Source organism: Nerophis ophidion, linkage group LG01, assembly GCF_033978795.1.
Source record: "Nerophis ophidion isolate RoL-2023_Sa linkage group LG01, RoL_Noph_v1.0, whole genome shotgun sequence".
NCBI lineage: Eukaryota > Metazoa > Chordata > Actinopteri > Syngnathiformes > Syngnathidae > Nerophis > Nerophis ophidion.
In genome coordinates this window covers 89,524,806-89,542,424 of record NC_084611.1, presented here as the reverse complement: position 1 = coordinate 89,542,424, position 17,619 = coordinate 89,524,806, and the positions used below count along the sequence as shown (strand labels likewise).

Here is a 17,619-nt window from a genome sequence, read left to right as displayed (position 1 = left end):
GTACAGTCCTTTGAGACATTTGTGATTTGGGGCTATACTGTATAAATAAACATTGATTGATTGATTGATTAGTCAGATTTAGTCTTAGACTTAGGTTGGTCTGATCTCGTCTTGTAATTTGATTAGTCTGATCTAGTCTTGTACTTTGATTAGTCTGATCCAGTCTTCGACTTTGATTGGTCAGATTTAGTCTCAGACTTAGATTGTTCAGATCTAGTCATAGACTTAGATTGGTAAGATCTAGTCTAGCAGCTGGTGCCAAACCCCCAAATATTTACAATCCAAAACCAGGAAGGTGTTCCTGGGCAAGGATGGTTTTGCCCTATTGTAGTGATAAAAACAACTGTTTTGATGCAATGGAGCAATTCTAACAGTCAAAGCCAACGACAGTCTTTGAAGTGTAATTTCCCCTCATTAGCATCCAGGTATTGTGTGGCAGAACGACTGCTGTGGTTCGACTACTACCAGTCCTAAATATTCTGAATCCCCGTGTTAGCATTCCATTCAGTTGTAAACAAATGGCACAAATGTCACCTTCTGTTATTTGTTTTTTGTTGGAGGCTAAATTGCGGAGTCTTTTAGGAATAGTTCAAAGGACGGTGTTGTATGTGAGAGATCTAGCCGCTGGACTAGATCTAAGACTAGATCCGACCTGCCTAAGTCTATGAGTATGAACTGATGAAATCTACTTCTAAGACAAACCAAACAGTCCAGTTGTGATGGATTGAGATGACAATGACCTGGATGAATGACAACAACCATTGACATGTAATGAATTATATTTTAAAGATTAGTCGACTAATCCGATTATTTAGTGTAAACATATTCAGTGGTTCTAATTCAGCCAAAGGCCTTAAGAGTTGTGTCAAAGTTTAGGCATGTGCTAACTGACAATAAAGATGACTACTTCATTCAGAATCATTTATTAATACTTTAACCGTGCTTCTTATCGGGCTGTTACAAAAATAATGTACTTAGTACATGTAAATGTACATAACTTAAAAAATACCTCTTTCTATAAAAATGTAATAATACGGATAAAGACATCACGTAATAAAAAATCTGATAGGCTGATATTATTTATGAACAAAAACACAAATATACTCGTCGTTAAATATGTAGATCTAGAACCCAGAATATTTTTTTATGAGATATTCCAAATTGAATGATGGCGTCGCGTTCACACTCCAACACTGTTTTACCTAGCATAGTGAATATTGTCTGGGCTGTTCTCCTGTAGCTTCAGTAAAACTAGATAATATTTCTACTCTGTCTTGATGGTCCTTCTTACTCAGCATATATGTCATCGATAAAACTTGGGATTGACCAGTGACTTAAATTTCCTGGGAGGAAAAGCTGGTCAGACGCAACAGTAGCTTTTGAAAATTTTTAGCACATTTAAAATCAACACAATAATTTATATATAAATATATATATATTTGCTCCGAAAGAAAATGTTTGCCTTGGTGCTCAAAAATATGAGCCATTCCTTAAGGCATGTGTGTATATATACGTATATATATATATATATATATATATATATATATATTTAATATGAACATTTGCTTCTTTCCTCCACGCCTGTTGGCCGCTTAACACTTGATTGCAATGACTGAGAAGATGTTGACTATCTCAGGAAGTGTGTGAGCACAATTCTCAACTTGCACGTCAAAAAGTCCACTTCAGAGCAGACGCAACATGAATTAGCTTGAAAGTTTGTCCTTTTATAGTTTCTTTTCCTTCATGAATTATGTTAATTGAGAATGTTTCACTGAAAAATTGCACATTTAGCTGACATTACTGGTAAAAAAATATATATACATGCAGAGAGTCTATGTAGGAAAGCAATGTTTTATCAATCAGAGTCAGGAATTCAACCAAATCAAAAAGTAGATGTTTAGTACCTGGCATGCAGAGAAGGAGGACCACCAACCCGGTCTTCAGACTCATATTGGAGTAAGTGAACAAGTAGAAATGTGTGCGTCCACAGGTCGCAAGAAGGAAGTGGTCATGACGTTCAATAAGATAAAGAAGAAGAAGTGGCCTTCTTCTTCTTTATCTTATTGACATGCAGGAATAAAACCCACTCATGAAATGCACTTTTCTGTGTTATTTTCGTTGCAGGTTCCTCTAAGAACTTCAACGCACTTTTAAAAACATGCCTGAGGCGTTAATGCGGGGGTCAGCAACCCGCGGCTCTAGAGCAACATGCGGCTCTTGAGCGGCGCCCTGGTGGCTCCATGGAGCCTTTTTCGAAAAAATGTATTAAAATGGGGAAAAAATGTATTGAAAATGATGTTTTTTTGTTGTGATCTGGTTTCTGTAGGAGCACAAACACGACACTGTCAAGACGTGGACTATGGTGCGGTTTGTTTTCCCGTGGTGCAAAGCGACTTGACTGGACACGACGTGAAGGTAATGACATCTTTTCATTTCTACAATAAAAAGTATAAACAAAAAGCGCTCACAGCGGAGGCACAAAACAAAACTAATACTATAACGTAAACTATGGACACTAAAAAAACAAAACTTACTTGGCATAAAATACAGAGCATGAATCTATGGCATAGACAGCGCAAAAACAGAGTAGCAGGGGTGTATCATTAGTGCAGAGCATGAATGATGTCAGTGTCGCCAGGCCGACTACCTGGCAACTACAGGCTTAAATAGTAATGTTGTGATTGACAACAGGTGCGTGAGTCCAAATGAGTCAGGTGAAACCAATGAGTTGTCATGAAAACTAAAACAAACCAGGGTACGCAGTCAGGAACTAAAACAGTCCAAAAACCAGCAGAACATAACCAAAACATGATCACAAACCAAAGATCATGACAGACACAAACTTCCCTAATTGTTAGAAAGCCCACCTTTTAAAATGTTTGTGTTTGTGCTTCATTGGCAAGCACCATTTGGTCCTACTAATTTCAGCGGCCCTTGAACTCACCGTTTACATGTACAACTTTTTCCGCCGCCGCCACAGAAGGACGTGTTTTATGCCACTCCTTCTTTGTCTCATGTTGTCCACCAAACGTTTTATGCTGTGCGTGAATGCACAAAGATGAGCTTTGTTGATGTTATTGACTTGTTGGAGTGCTGATCAGGCATATTTGGTCACTGCCTGACAGCAAGCTAATCGATGCTAACATGCTATTTAGGCTAGTTGTATGTACATATTGCATCATTATGCCTTGTTTGTAGGTATATTTAATTTCCTTTACTTATGTCCTCTGTGTATTTAGTTTATTTTTCCATGTCTCATGACACGTTATCTGTATGTAATCTTGGCCGCATTTCTGATAGTTGTTTGTGTTCCGTGTTGTTCCAGACCACAGCAAACGTGACCCAGCTTATAAAGATTGTAATAAATTAATTAGAAGAAAACAGCCTGTTGTTTCCTTTAACTTGGACACACACAGCTATACCTTTGGTCAGTTGCCAGGAGTTTTACTAATGTTTTCTAATGTAAAAATGTGTAGAATAAATATTACATTTCAACATTTCTGTCAACGTAGATTTGCGTCAGCCTGACACACATTTTGATAGTAGGCTAGTATAGCTAATGAGCCACTTACATCATGTGTTGCCATCATTATAACACTTTTATAAGTCTTTTCATTTTTGCGGCTCCAGACAGATTACTTTTTTGTATTTGTAGTCCAATATGGTTCTTTCAACATTTCGGGTTGCCGACCCCTGCTTTAAGGCAAGCAAAAGAGGGCTTTAAGATGTCACTCATTAGCACACAAATCTTAATAACACCAACACGTGTTTCTATTTCAAGTTCTACTTTTCAACCTCACACAAGGTAGATGTTTGAACATACACATATATGTTTTTTGTAAATTCACCAAATCAATTTTGTTATTCATAGGAAATAATAATACATCACAATTGATTTTTATTTTACTGTTTTAATTGATTTTACCCTTTAAAATAGTTTTTAATCATATTTGTTTTTATTGGTTTTATTTTTATTTATTTTTTGTTTTATTCAGTCATTGGTGGAGCATAATGTTTTTTTTTGTTTGGTTTTTTTTAAAATATTGTTTTTAACATGGCAGTGCAGCACTTTGGAAACGTTATTGTTGTTTAAATGTGCTATATAAATAAAGTGGATTGGATTGGATCACACTCAGCTAATAGGCAATTCCAAACGTGATAAATGTCATAAATTATATTCGAATTGACAAACTTTGACGGCAAACTCTAATCTGATGTTGAAGATTCAAATGTAAATACACTTATTAGCATTAGAATGCGGATTAAACGATTATTCTGCTCTTTTTTTTTTTATATAACACTGAATGGCAGCCGGCTCGACCAATCACAAACACTTGCCTTACAACCAATCACGTGCCGCCTGGGCTTAGTGGGCGGGGCTACAGTGACAAGCGGGCTCGGCAGTAGCCACTGATGCTAAGCTAGCATCGCCAATTGATAACACTTTCTCGACAAAGTCCTCTTTTTGTGGGACAACAATCATGGTTTCTCACTCCTTCGCCTTGCCGACGACCTGCTGTACCACGCTGTGGGCGCTGGTGGGGGTCGTGGCTCCCTTTTTTTAGTGCCAATCAATCAATCAATCAATCAATGTTTATTTATATAGCCCCAAATCACAAATGTCTCAAAGGACTGCACAAATCATTACGACTACAACATCCTCGAAAGAACCCACAAAAGGGCAAGGAAAACTCACACCCAGTGGGCAGGGAGAATTCACATTCAGTGGGACGCCAGTGACAATGCTGACTATGAGAAACCTTGGAGAGGACCTCAGATGTGGGCAACCCCCCCCCCTCTAGGGGACCGAAAGCAATGGATGTCGAGCGGGTCTAACATGATACTGTGAAAGTTCAATCCATAGTGGCTCCAAGACAGCAGTGAGAGTCCCGTCCACAGGAAACCATCTCAAGCGGATCAGCAGCGTAGAGATGTCCCCAACCGATACAGGCGAGCGGTCCATCCTGGGTCCCGACGAGCGGTCCATCCTGGGTCTCGACTCTGGACAGTCAGTACTTCATCCATGGTCATCGGACCGGACCTCCTCCACAAGGGAGGGGGGGACATAGGAGAAAGAAAAGAAGCGGCAGATCAACTGGTCTAAAAAGGAGGTCTATTTAAAGGCTAGAGTATACAGATGAGTTTTAAGATGAGACTTAAATGCTTCTACTGAGGTAGCATCTCGAACTGTTACCGGGAGGGCATTCCAGAGTACTGGAGCCCGAACGGAAAACGCTCTATAGCCCGCAGACTTTTTTTGAGCTCTAGGAATCACTAATAAGCCGGAGTCTTTTGAACGCAGATTTCTTGCCGGGACATACGGTACAATACAATCGGCAAGATAGGCTGGAGCTAGACCGTGTAGTATTTTATACGTAAGTAGTAAAACCTTAAAGTGACATCTTAAGTGCACAGGAAGCCAGTGCAGGTGAGCCAGTACAGGCGTAATATGATCAAATTTTCTTGTTCTTGTCAAAAGTCTAGCAGCCGCATTTTGTACCAACTGTAATCTTTTAATGCTAGACATGGGGAGACCCGAAAATAATACGTTACAGTAATCGAGACGAGACGTAACAAACGCATGGATAATGATCTCGGCGTCTTTAGTGGACAAAATGGAGCGAATTTTAGCGATATTACGGAGATGAAAGAAGGCCGTTTTAGTAACGCTTTTAATGTGTGACTCAAAGGAGAGAGTTGGGTCGAAGATAATACCCAGATTTTTTACAGAGTCACCTTGTTTTATTATTTGGTTGTCAAATGTTAAAGTTGTATTATTAAATAGAGGTCCGTGTCTAGCAGGACCGATAATCAGCATTTCCGTTTTTTTGGCATTAAGTTGCAAAAAGTTAGCGGACATCCATTGTTTAATTTCATTAAGACACGCTTCCAACTGACTACAGTCCGGCGTGTTGGTCAGCTTTAGGGGCATGTAAAGTTGGGTGTCATCAGCATAACAGTGAAAGCTAATACCGTATTTGCGTATGACGTCACCTAGCGGCAGCATGTAGATGCTGAAGAGTACAGGCCCAAGGACCGAACCCTGGGGAACTCCACACGTTACCTTAACATAGTCCGAGGTCACACTGTTATAGGAGACGCACTGCATCCTATCAGTAAGATAAGAGTTAAACCATGACAGGGCTGAGTCTGACATACCAATTCGTATTTTGATACGCTCTAATAAAATATTATGATCGACGGTATCGAAAGCAGCGCTAAGATCGAGGAGCAGCAACATAGATGACGCATCAGAGTCCATTGTTAGCAATAGATCATTAGTCAGTTTTGCGAGGGCTGTCTCAGTAGAGTGATTTGCCCTGAAACCGGATTGAAAGGTTTCACATAGATTGTTAAACGCTAAGTGCTCATTTAGCTGCTCTGCAACAATTTTTTCGAGGATTTTCGAAATAAAGGGAAGGTGAGACACCGGTCGGTAGTTTACCATGAGGTCAGGATCGAGGTTAGGTCTTTTAAGGAGAGGATGAATAACCGCTTTTTTGAATGCAACGGGAACAGTGCCCGAGGAAAGTGATAAGTTTATAATATTTAGCACTGATGGACCTAATAATACAAAAAGCTCCTTGATAAGTTTCCCAGGAAGTGGGTCAAGTAAACATGTTGTTTGTTTTATTCCATTTACACGTTGTAACAATCCTTCTAATGTTATTTCATCAAAACGAGAGAAACTATTTTGGATATTTGCAGTATCCGCCGTATATACAATCATATCTGTGTTACTATAACCCCGTTGTAGCTGGGACGCATTGTCTTTAATCTCCTTTCTAATAAGATCAATTTTCTTATTAAAGAACTTCATAAAGTCATCTGCCGAATGGGTGGAGCTACTGGAAGGAGTCCCTTGTTGGCTTAGCGATGCTACTGTACTAAACAAAAATTTTGGATCGTTTTTATTAATGCGGATGAGATTTGAGTAATAATTAGTTTTAGCTAAGGTAAGCATGCGTTTATAAGTTATTAAACTATCACTCCATGCTTGATGGTGCACCTCAAGTTTAGTCGTGCGCCATTTGCGTTCCAGCTTTCTACATAATAATTTCTGAGCTCTAGTTTCTTCAGTAAACCATGGCGTACGCCTTTTTGGAGCCTTTTTTAACTTCAGCGGTGCTATACTATCAATGGTTTCGCGCAGGGCGTTGTTAAAGTTGTTAGTGAGGTTATCAATAGAGCCCACATACTTTGGGAACGGTGCCATTACCGAGGGCAGTAGGTCCGCAAGAGTCGTCGTTGTGGCAGCATTAATGTTGCGGCTGCTATAGCAGTTATTATTATTATTAGCTTGCCGAACATGAGTCTGAACTTCGAATTTTATAAGGTAATGATCGGACATTACTTTAGTATACGGGAGTATCATAACTTTGGAGACGGTGATACCTCTGACAAGCACTAGGTCTATCGTATTACCGCTGCGATGCGTCGGTTCATTTATTATTTGTGTAAGACCACAGCTATCAATTATAGTCTGGAGCGCCACACACGGTGGGTCCAATGGGGTATTCATATGGATATTAAAGTCCCCCATTATAATTATATTGTCGGCGTGCGTCACTAGATCAGCAACAAACTCTGAGAATTCACTAATAAAGTCCGAATAGGGCCCTGGGGGGCGGTAGATAACGGCCAGGCACAGAGGCAGAGGTGTGGCAGACTTCATAGAAAGCACCTCAAACGATTTATATTTATTATTTAAGTTAGGACTAAAGTTAAAGTTTTCGTTGTATATTAGTGCGACACCCCCTCCCCTTTTGAGGTGACGGGCAATATGCGCATTCGTATACTTAGGAGGGGATGCCTCATTTATCGCAAAAAAGTCGTCTGGTTTAAGCCAGGTTTCGCTAAGACCGATGACGTTAAGGTTGTTGTCTCTAATGACCTCATTGACTAATAACGTTTTGGGAGACAAAGATATGATGTTTAGAAAGCCCATATTATAGGTAGTGGGCTGTTTTAAGGAGTTGTTGATAAAATTATCCGTAGTAGCAATATTAATAATGTTGCGTTTATTATGCGCAGTGTACTTAAAATAATTACGACCATATCTAGGAATTGATATGACGGGAATTTTCAGATTGTCTACTTGGCGCTGCGATAAACTGAACGCATCATAATTTGCCACCTCAGTAGAACGCATGTCTAACTCTGACGTAGTCATAGACACAGTAGAAAAAACATTTTGTGAGTTGTGTATTATTCTACGAAAATTGCTATGTGTACAGGGATCATCCAGCCTGGCGCTGGCTAGTTCTAACTTAACATTCAGTCTGTACTCACGCTCAACCCGGTGTGCAGCCACTTGGTAAGTTCCCGTTTGCCTTGTTTTATGTTGTACGCTGTCACCATGCTCATCGGTATTGTGTTGTGTCCGCTGCTTTTAAACTCCACTATAGCGCTCTTGTAGATCCGGGCGCTTAGATAAATGTTTGTTTATCGCGGCACCTGTCTTAGCGTAGGTATCACTACTTCCTGGTTTGCCGTGGTGCATTTTGGGAGTTGTAGTGATTTACTAGAATGCACTTTACAGAGGCTTGTAAATAGTAAATATAATGTTTGATAGATGAAACGTGCTCATGAATGATATACCTTTATTTGAATTATATTGTACATGATCAACATTAGTTTATAAATGGTTATTTATCATAGATATTTATTAGTATTATTATTATTTATTATTAAGGGTATTGATTTTGGTACGAAAATGATGCACTGAATTCTTCCTTTCAGATTTATTACCTAACTAACTGATTGACCAAAACTAACTAACCAACTAAGAACCAGCCACCAAAAATAAATAAACGAAAAATATACAAACTGGAAATCTTGAGTAATAATCTAAGCACACTTGGTTGCCTTTTCCGTGGGGAAAACGGAACAGTCCTCATCAGTGTCACCACATATATCAAAGATGTAGATGTACTCACGTTGGACGTCAATGCGAACGGGTTCTGATGTCTTCTTCCCCAGCTGGTTCTCCACAGTACACAAATACTCTGCTGAGTCTGAACACTTGATGGACTTGAAGACCAGTTGTCGACCTTTACTGAGGACTTCATCATCTGAAGACACATTCTTCTTCTTGTACCAGCAGTAATCATCTGTTGCTGAGGAGTAGTCGAAGTTGTCGATGTCGCAGGTCAGTGTCAGGGGACGACCCTCCAATATGTCACCAGCATGACTCAGAGACACTGAGGGTCTTTTCAGAACATCTGGAGGAAGAACAAATATGTTTAAAAAAAACACCTTCTTCTTCTTTTCAGCACAGACAAAACATGAGTCAGCAAATGTCAGGACTTGGACTTGGACGTGGATTGTTTTCCCGAGGTGCCAAGCAAATGGAGTGGAAACGGCGTGAAGGTGAAGACATCTTTTTATTTTGACGATATAAAAACCTACAAAACAGGCAAACAAAAGGCGCTCCCAATGGGCGTACAAAACTTAGCTATTAAAAACAAAAACGTGCACTAAGACAAAACTATGGGCATGATCTAAAACTTGCACGATTGCAGAACTATGAATAACCAAAACGATAACACTCACTGTGACCGAAACAAGGGGCATGGATCATTGGCATGGATCATTAAAAGGTGCGTAGCAGGTGAAGGAGCTGATGTTGCCAGAATGAACAGACAGGCTTAAATAATACTGTGGTGATTAGTGAAACAGGTGTGAAACATGAGGACAGGGGCGTGACATGAGGACAAGGTGAAAACTAATGAGTTGGCATGGTAATAAGACAAACATAGAAGTGCAAAAACTAGAAAAAATGGAGTCTTAAAGGGGAACATTATCAGCAGACCTATGTAAGCGTCAATATATACCTTGATGGTGCAGAAAAAAGACCATCTATTTTTTTAACCGATTTCCGAACTCTAAATGGGTGAATTTTGGCGAATTAAACGCCTTTCTATTTATCGCTCTCGGAGCAATGACGTCAGAACGTGACGTCACCTAGTTAGTCAATCGACCATTTTGTCAAACATATTATACACATCGAGCCAAATCAGCTCTGTTATTTTACAATTTTTCGACTGTTTTCCGTACCTTGGAGACATCATGCCTCGTCAGTGTGTTGTCGGAGGGTGTTACAACACTAACAGGGACATATTCAAGTTGATTTACGTAGAATGCTAATCGATGCTAACATGCTATTTACCGGCGATGCTAAGACAGACATGGCACAGAGATGTATGGATAACCTGCAGATGCATTTTCAACGATAAAGGCAAAGAAATCACACAGGTGAGTGTTGTTGATGTTATTGACTTATGTGCTAATCAGACACATTTGGTCGCGGCATGACTGCCAGCTAATCGATGCTAACATGCTATTTTGGCTAGCTGTATGAAGTGAAGTGAATTATATTTATATAGCACTTTTCTCTAGTGACTCAAAGCGTTTTACATAGTGACACCCAATATCTAAGTTACATTTAAACCAGTGTGGGTGGCACTGGGAGCAGGTGGGTAAAGTGTCTTGCCCAAGGACACAACGGCAGTGACTCGGATGGCAGACGCGGGTATCGAACCTGCAACCCTCAAGTTGCTGACACGGCCACTCTACCAACCGAGCTATACTGCCCCATGTATGTACATTTGAAACTATATTTACATCCAGCGTTTCCTTCCACCCACATTTAATGCCAACAAACACTTACCAATCGACGGATATAAGTTGATCCAGTGTCACGAGATGCGAAACTTCCGATCGTTGGTCTGCACATTTTACTGGCGATGCAAAGGCAAACATGGTCGAATAGCGTCAATAGCTATTCGCTCAATAACTTCAGTTTCTTCTTCAAATTCGTTTTCGCTATCTGCCTCCAAACTCCAACCATCCGTTTCAATACATGTGTATTCTGTTGAATCGCTTAAGCCGCTGAAATCCGAGTCTGAATCCGAGCTAATGTCGCTATATCTTGCTGTGGTAACCGCCATGTTTGTATTGGCATCGCTATGTGACGTCACAGGAAAAGGGACAGTGTCTTCGCAGACAGCGAAAATAAGGCACTTTAAAGCTTTTTTTAGGGATATTCCGGTACGAGTAAAATTTTGAAAAAAAAATCAAATAAGCCACTGGTAACTGATTTTTATTGGTTTTAACCCTTTTGAAATTGTGATAATTTTCCCCTTTAAGCAAAACAGAACATAACTAAACAAAAACATGAACAGACATGTCAGTAAAGCAGCAGCAGACCTCCGCCAAGGCGCCAGTGCACATTACACTTGACAGTGCATCACAGTACACATGCAGCGCCATCTGCTGGATCTGGTGGCTCACTGCCTCACTTTGCACTAATGCCAGACCACAGGGGGACCCCAAAGTCCAAACATACACGCATGATGTACGTATAATATCTGTGTAATATACATACTTCACACAGAAAACTTCTCATTTAATTAATATCTATTCATAGAAATAAAACATTGTATTGTTTTATTCACACATTTAGTGTGATCCAATGAAAGGTTCATGTCTCATAATATTTAAAGTGTTGTTTTCCTGCCGACTCTCCCTGTCCGTCACAGCGCCCTATGAAGTCTACCTAGCAACAAGTGCGACGTAAGCAGGAATAAAAACAAATGTGTTGACTGGTTGCTGCTTCTGCCAGCTGGCTAAACGTGTTCATCAGCTGGGAGGTCATTGCAATTTGTTTGTGTTGTTTAGGACTTTGGAGTTGGAATAGAAACAAGAAATATTTGTGTTTTTCCAGAAGAAAGAAGCACTCACACAGGGGAGGAGAGATGCTGATATGTTGTTGTTGTTGTCGTGCAGCACAGGTGATGTAGTCTCCAGGTGACAAGGTGAGTTCTACTTTGGTTCCAGACTTTATATCCTCTCCATTCTTCTGCCACTCAAAGAACAAAGGAGTTTCTGGAAGGCAGCTTGTGTGACACAACATTTGTGCAACAAGGTGAGAATCTTCAACTCTGACTGACATCACCTGCACCTGCACAGCTGGAGGCCAGAGGAGCAAACATGAAAGATGTCATATTAATATTGATTGGAGATGCAAGTCACACAACATACACACATGACTGCTTCATCTGGAACACCACTGTCCAAAGTCCAGTTTGCAGCCCACAGCCTTCTTGTGATTGGCTGCTGACTTATTTCAAAGTAAAATTACATTTGACCCGCATTCAAACACTAGAAAAGATTAGTGACTTGGCAAAACAATCAAACATAATGTAATATACAGTATTGTACATAATATATCTATTTTGTAATCTAATCCAAAGTATCCATTGTAATATAGTTGTATTATTGGGCATGTTTGGTCAGGTGTGTTCATACCTGCGACTGTCAAGGTGCTTCCAGGTAAAATACTCCTCCATTCAAAACCATCAATGGTGAATTTGAAGCGGTACTCGGCAGAATCACTCTGCCTCACATCTTTTATTCTCAGTGTGCTTTTTTTAGTAGTCTCTGAAGGTAACTCAAGACGACCTTCATACTGAGGGTCTGACCGCAGATCTTCAGTCATGGAGGGGTTCCTCCAGTGACTAGAATCTGTACGGTACCAGAATTGTGTCAGGGTATTTCCATAGCTCGTGAATCCACAGGTAATGTCCACTGATGATCCTTGGATGGCACAGATGTGTCTCTTGTGGTAAACCACCTTCTTACATGACCTGTAAAACACACCTGAAAGACAGAAGAAGCATTGAGCTGAGTCAGCACAAAGTTACATGTGACGTGCAGCAGAAGACTGAAGAGTCCACTCACACTCTGGAGGAGACACAGCTTGCTCGTGTCCTCTCACAGCACAGGAGTAACTGTTTTCATAGTCATACCCTTCTACTGTGTACACTTGGGACTTTGCATTTGGGATTTCCTCTCCATTCTTATACCAGACGTATGAAGAAGGAGACCTAGGACTGCAGGTGTCGTTGACACACTTCAGATCATAGCAATATTTGCCATCTTCAATCCTGGTACTTGAGGGCACTTGTACTTTCAGATCTGGAATGAAAGGAAAATTTAAATCATTTCAAAATAAAAGTCCTATTCTCCACTTCCACCAAAGGCAGTACAGTTTGGATCAGTTTCTGTTCTCATAAGTTGTGAAGGGTACTAAAATAACTGGTCAGGGTACCAAGTACAGTTGTAGTAAGTCAGACTCAGTGCAGACTCAGACTCAGCAAATGGTCATTTCCAGAATGTGAAGAAGAGCAAAAAGAAGATGTCACTGTGGTTGGCCCCGCCTACTCACAGATGACAATCAGTACTTGGACTTCCTGACCTCAAACTAGACTGAGCTTGGTGGAAATGTGTTTTATGGAAAGCAGTACCAGTGACGGTCACTTTGACACCAGGCGTGACGATGAAGTCTCCTCTGGAATGGTCAGTTGTGAATCTGAACGTGTACTCGTCACTCCGTCTCACGTCTGCGATGGTCAGACTGCAGATGTTGCCATGACACTCAGACTGCACACCACCAAAGTACTGAGGGTCCAGTCTCAGATCTTTCTTTGGATCTTTGGTGAACCAAAATGTTTCTTTGATCTTGATCTCACGCCCGCCTTCTGTGGGCGGGAACTTAAAGTCGCACTGAAGCTTTACAGTGGATCCTTTAAATGCACAGATCTCCTTCTCAGTATAGGTCCCCCCCCACTCAGCACTGAGCAGCCCTGAAACACACAACATCACAAGTACTTCATCAAATACTTCATCAAGTACTTCACACATCACAACTAGCAATTATTTCATTCAATTCAATTATTTTAAAGATTAGTCGACTAATCAGATTATTGAGTGTAAACACATTCAGTGGTTCTAATTCAGCCAAAGGACTTAAGAGTTGTGTCATATTTTAGGCATGTGCTAACTGACAATAAAGATGACTACTTCATTCAGAAATATCTATTAATACTTTAACCGTGCTGCTAATCGGGCTGTTACAAAAATAATGTACTTAGTACATGTAAATGTACATAACTTAAAAAATACTTCTCTCTTTAAAAATGTAAAAATACATGTAAAGGCATCCCAAAAAAAAATCTGACAGGCTGATATTATTTATGAACAAAAACACAAATATTTGTCTTTAAATATATAGATCTAGAACCCAGAACATTTTTAATGAGATATTCCAAATTGAATGATGGCGTCGCGTTCACACTCCAACACTGTTTTACCTAGCATAGTGAATATTGTCTGGGCTGTTCTCCTGTAGCTTCAGTAAAACTAGATAATATTTCTACTCTGTCTTGATGGTCCTTCTTACACAGCATATATGTCATCGAAAGAACTTGGGATTGACCAGTGACTTAAATTTCCTGGGAGGAAAAGCTGGTCAGACGCAACAGTAGCTTTTGAAAATGTTGAGCACATTTAAAATTAACACGATAATTTATATATAAATATATATATATTTGCCCCGAAAGAAAATGTTTGCCTTGGTGCTCAAAAATATGAGCCCTTCCTTAAGGCATGTGTATATATATATATATATATATATATATATATATATATATATATATATATATATATATATATATATATATATATATATATATATATATATTTAATATGAACATTTGCTTCTTTCCTCCACGCCTGTTGGCCGCTTAACACTTGATTGCAATGAGTGAGAAGATGTTGACTATTTCAGGAAGTGTGTGAGCACAATTCTCTACTTGCACGTCAAAAAGTCCACTTCAGAGCAGACGCAACATGAATTAGCTTGAAAGTTTGTCCTTTTATAGTTTCTTTTCCTTCATGAATTATGTTAATTAAGAATGTTTCACTGAAAAATTGCACATTTAGCTGACATTACTGGTAAAAAAATATATATATATACATGCAGAGAGTCTATGTAGGAAAGCAATGTTTTATCAATCAGAGTCAGGAATTTAACCAAATCAAAAAGTAGATGTTTAGTACCTGGCATGCAGAGAAGGAGGACCACCAACCCGGTCTTCAGACTCATATTGGAGTAAGTGAACAAGTAGAAATGTGTGCGTCCACAGGTCGCAAGAAGGAAGTGGTCATGAAGTTCAAAGAAATAAAGAAGAAGAAGTGGCCTTCTTCTTCTTTATCTTATTGACATGCAGGAATAAAACCCACTCATGAAATGCACTTTTCTGTGTTATTTTCGTTGCAGGTTCCTCTAAGAACTTCAACACACTTTTAAAAACATGCCTGAGGCGTTAAGGCGGGGGTCAGCAACCCGCGGCTCTAGAGCCACATGCGGCTCTTGAGCGGCGCCCTGGTGGCTCCATGGAGCCTTTTTCGAAAAAATTTATTAAAATGGGGAAAAAATGGGGTGAAAAACATGTTTTTTGTTGTGATCTGGTTTCTGTAGGAGCACAAACACGACACTGTCAAGACGTGGACTATGGTGCGGTTTGTTTTCCCGTGGTGCAAAGCGACTTGACTGGACACCACGTGAAGGTAATGACATCTTTTCATTTCTACAATAAAAAGTATAAACAAAAAGCGCTCACAGCGGAGGCACAAAACAAAACTAATACTATAACGTAAACTATGGACATGAAAAAACAAAACTTACTTGGCATAAAATACAGAGCATGAATCTATGGCATAGACAGCGCAAAAACAGAGTAGCAGGGGTATATCATTAGTGCAGAGCATGAATGATGTCAGTGTCGCCAGGCCGACTACCTGGCAACTACAGGCTCAAATAATAATGTTGTGATTGACAACAGGTGTGTGAGTACAAATGAGTCAGGTGAAACCAATGAGTTGTCATGGAAACTAAAACAAACCAGGGTGCGCAGTCTGGAACTAAAACAGTCCAAAAACCAGAAGAACATAACCAAAGATCATGACAGACACAAACCTTCCCAATTGTTAGAAAGCCCAGTCTTTAAAATGTTTGTGTTCGTGCTTCACTGATGAGAGTATTTGGCGAGCGCCGTTTGTTCCTACTAATTTCAGCGGCCCTTGAACTCACCGTTGTCTGGACTTTGACTCAACAGTTGGTTTACATGTACAACTTTCTCCGACGCCGCCACAGAACGACGTGTTTTATGCCACTCCTTCTTCGTCTCATGTTGTCCACCAAACGTTTTATGCTGTGCGTGAATGCACAAAGATGAGCTTTGTTAATTTTTTTAACTTGTTGGAGTGCTGATCAGGCATATTTGGTTACTGCCTGACTTCAAGCTAATCGATGCTAACATGCTATTTAGGCTAGCTGTATGTACATATTGCATCATTATGCCTTGTTTGTAGGTATATTTAATGTCCTTTACTTATGTCCTCTGTGTATTTAGTTTATTTTTCCATGTCTCATGACACGTTATCTGTATGTAATCTTGGCCGCATTTCTGATAGTTGTTTGTGTTCCGTGTTGTTCCAGACCACAGCAAACGTGACCCAGCTTGTAAAGATTGTAATAAATTCATTAGAAGAAGACAGCCTGTTGTTTCCTTTAACTTGGACACACACAGCTATACCTTTGGTCAGTTGCCAGGAGTTTTACAAATGTTTTCCAATGTTGTAAAAATGTGTAGAATAAATATTACATTTCAACATTTCTGTCAACGTAGATTTGCGTCAGCCTGACACACATTTTGATAGTAGGCTAGTATAGCTAATGAGCCACTTACATCATGTGTTGCCATCATTATAACACTTTTATAAGTATTTTCTTTTATCCGGCTCCAGACAGATTACTTTTTTGTATTTGTAGTCCAATATGGTTCTTTCAACATTTTGGGTTGCCGACCCCTGCTTTAAGGCAAGCAAAAGAGGGCTTTAAGATGTCACTCATTAGCACGCAAATCTTAATAACACCAACACGTGTTTCTATTTCAAGTTCTACTTTTCAACCTCACACAAGGTAGATGTTTGAACATACACATATATGTTTTTTGTAAATTCACCAAATCAATTTTGTCATTCATAGGAAATAATAGTACATCACAATTGATTTTTATTTTACTGTTTTAATTGATTTTACCCTTTAAAATAGTTTTTAATCATATTTGTTTTTATTGGTTTTATTTTTATTTATTTTTTGTTTTATTCAGTCATTGGTGGAGCATAATGTTTTTTTTTTTTGTTTTTTGTTTTTAAATATTGTTTTTAACATGGCTGTGCAGCACTTTGGAAACGTTATTGTTGTTTAAATGTGCTATATAAATAAAGTGGATTGGATTGGATCACACTCAGCTAATATGCAATTCCAAACGTGATAAATGTCATAAACTATATTCAAATTGACAAACTTTGACGGCAAACTCTAATCTGATGTTGAAGATTCAAATGTAAATACACTTATTAGCATTAGAATGCGGATTAAACGATTATTCTGCTCTTTTTTTTTTATATATATAACACTGAATGGCAGCCGGCTCGACCAATCACAAACACTTGCCTTACAACCAATCACGTGCCGCCTGGGCTTAGTGGGCGGGGCTACAGTGACAAGCGGGCTCGGCAGCAGCCACTGATGCTAAGCTAGCATCGCCAATTGACAACACTTTCTCGACAAAGTCCTCTTTTTGTGGGACAACAATCATGGTTTCTCACTCCTTCGCCTTGCCGACGACCTGCTGTACCACGCTGTGGGCGCTGGTGGGGGTCGTGGCTCCCTTTTTTTAGTGCCAAAAGGACCGAATGGAGGGTAAG

At 39.7% G+C, this 17,619-nt stretch overlaps 1 protein-coding gene and 1 long non-coding RNA gene across 2 annotated transcripts; one reads left to right on the top strand and one right to left on the bottom strand.

Moving 5' to 3' along the window:
- Nucleotides 1–1,728: 1,728 nt before the first annotated feature.
- LOC133561621 (uncharacterized) lies at nucleotides 1,729–10,362 on the top strand. Its single transcript, XR_009808742.1, has 3 exons — nucleotides 1,729–2,415; nucleotides 8,983–9,151; nucleotides 9,276–10,362. It is a non-coding gene; the product is annotated as an uncharacterized LOC133561621 (long non-coding RNA).
- Nucleotides 10,363–11,502: 1,140 nt separating this feature from the next.
- On the bottom strand, nucleotides 11,503–14,973 carry LOC133561714 (uncharacterized). Its single transcript, XM_061915227.1, has 5 exons — nucleotides 14,905–14,973; nucleotides 13,311–13,649; nucleotides 12,745–12,981; nucleotides 12,313–12,663; nucleotides 11,503–11,973 (listed from the first exon to the last, which is right to left on the bottom strand). The coding sequence occupies exons 1-5, from the start codon at nucleotides 14,948–14,950 to the stop codon at nucleotides 11,561–11,563; spliced, it is 1,386 nt and encodes a 461-aa protein (XP_061771211.1). The 5' UTR covers nucleotides 14,951–14,973; the 3' UTR covers nucleotides 11,503–11,560.
- Between the last annotated feature and the right edge of the window lie 2,646 nt (nucleotides 14,974–17,619).

Bases quoted from the DNA above. Each gene is read 5' to 3' on its own strand.
- LOC133561714 (XM_061915227.1), bottom strand. From the start codon at position 14,950: ATGAGTCTGAAGACCGGGTTGGTGGTCCTCCTTCTCTGCATGCCAG. The intron at 13,650-14,904 runs GTACTAAACATC...TGTGTGTTTCAG, and splicing joins CCTCCTTCTCTGCATGCCAG to GGCTGCTCAGTGCTGAGTGG. The intron at 11,974-12,312 runs GTATGAACACAC...TCTGGCCTCCAG, and splicing joins AAGCACCTTGACAGTCGCAG to CTGTGCAGGTGCAGGTGATG.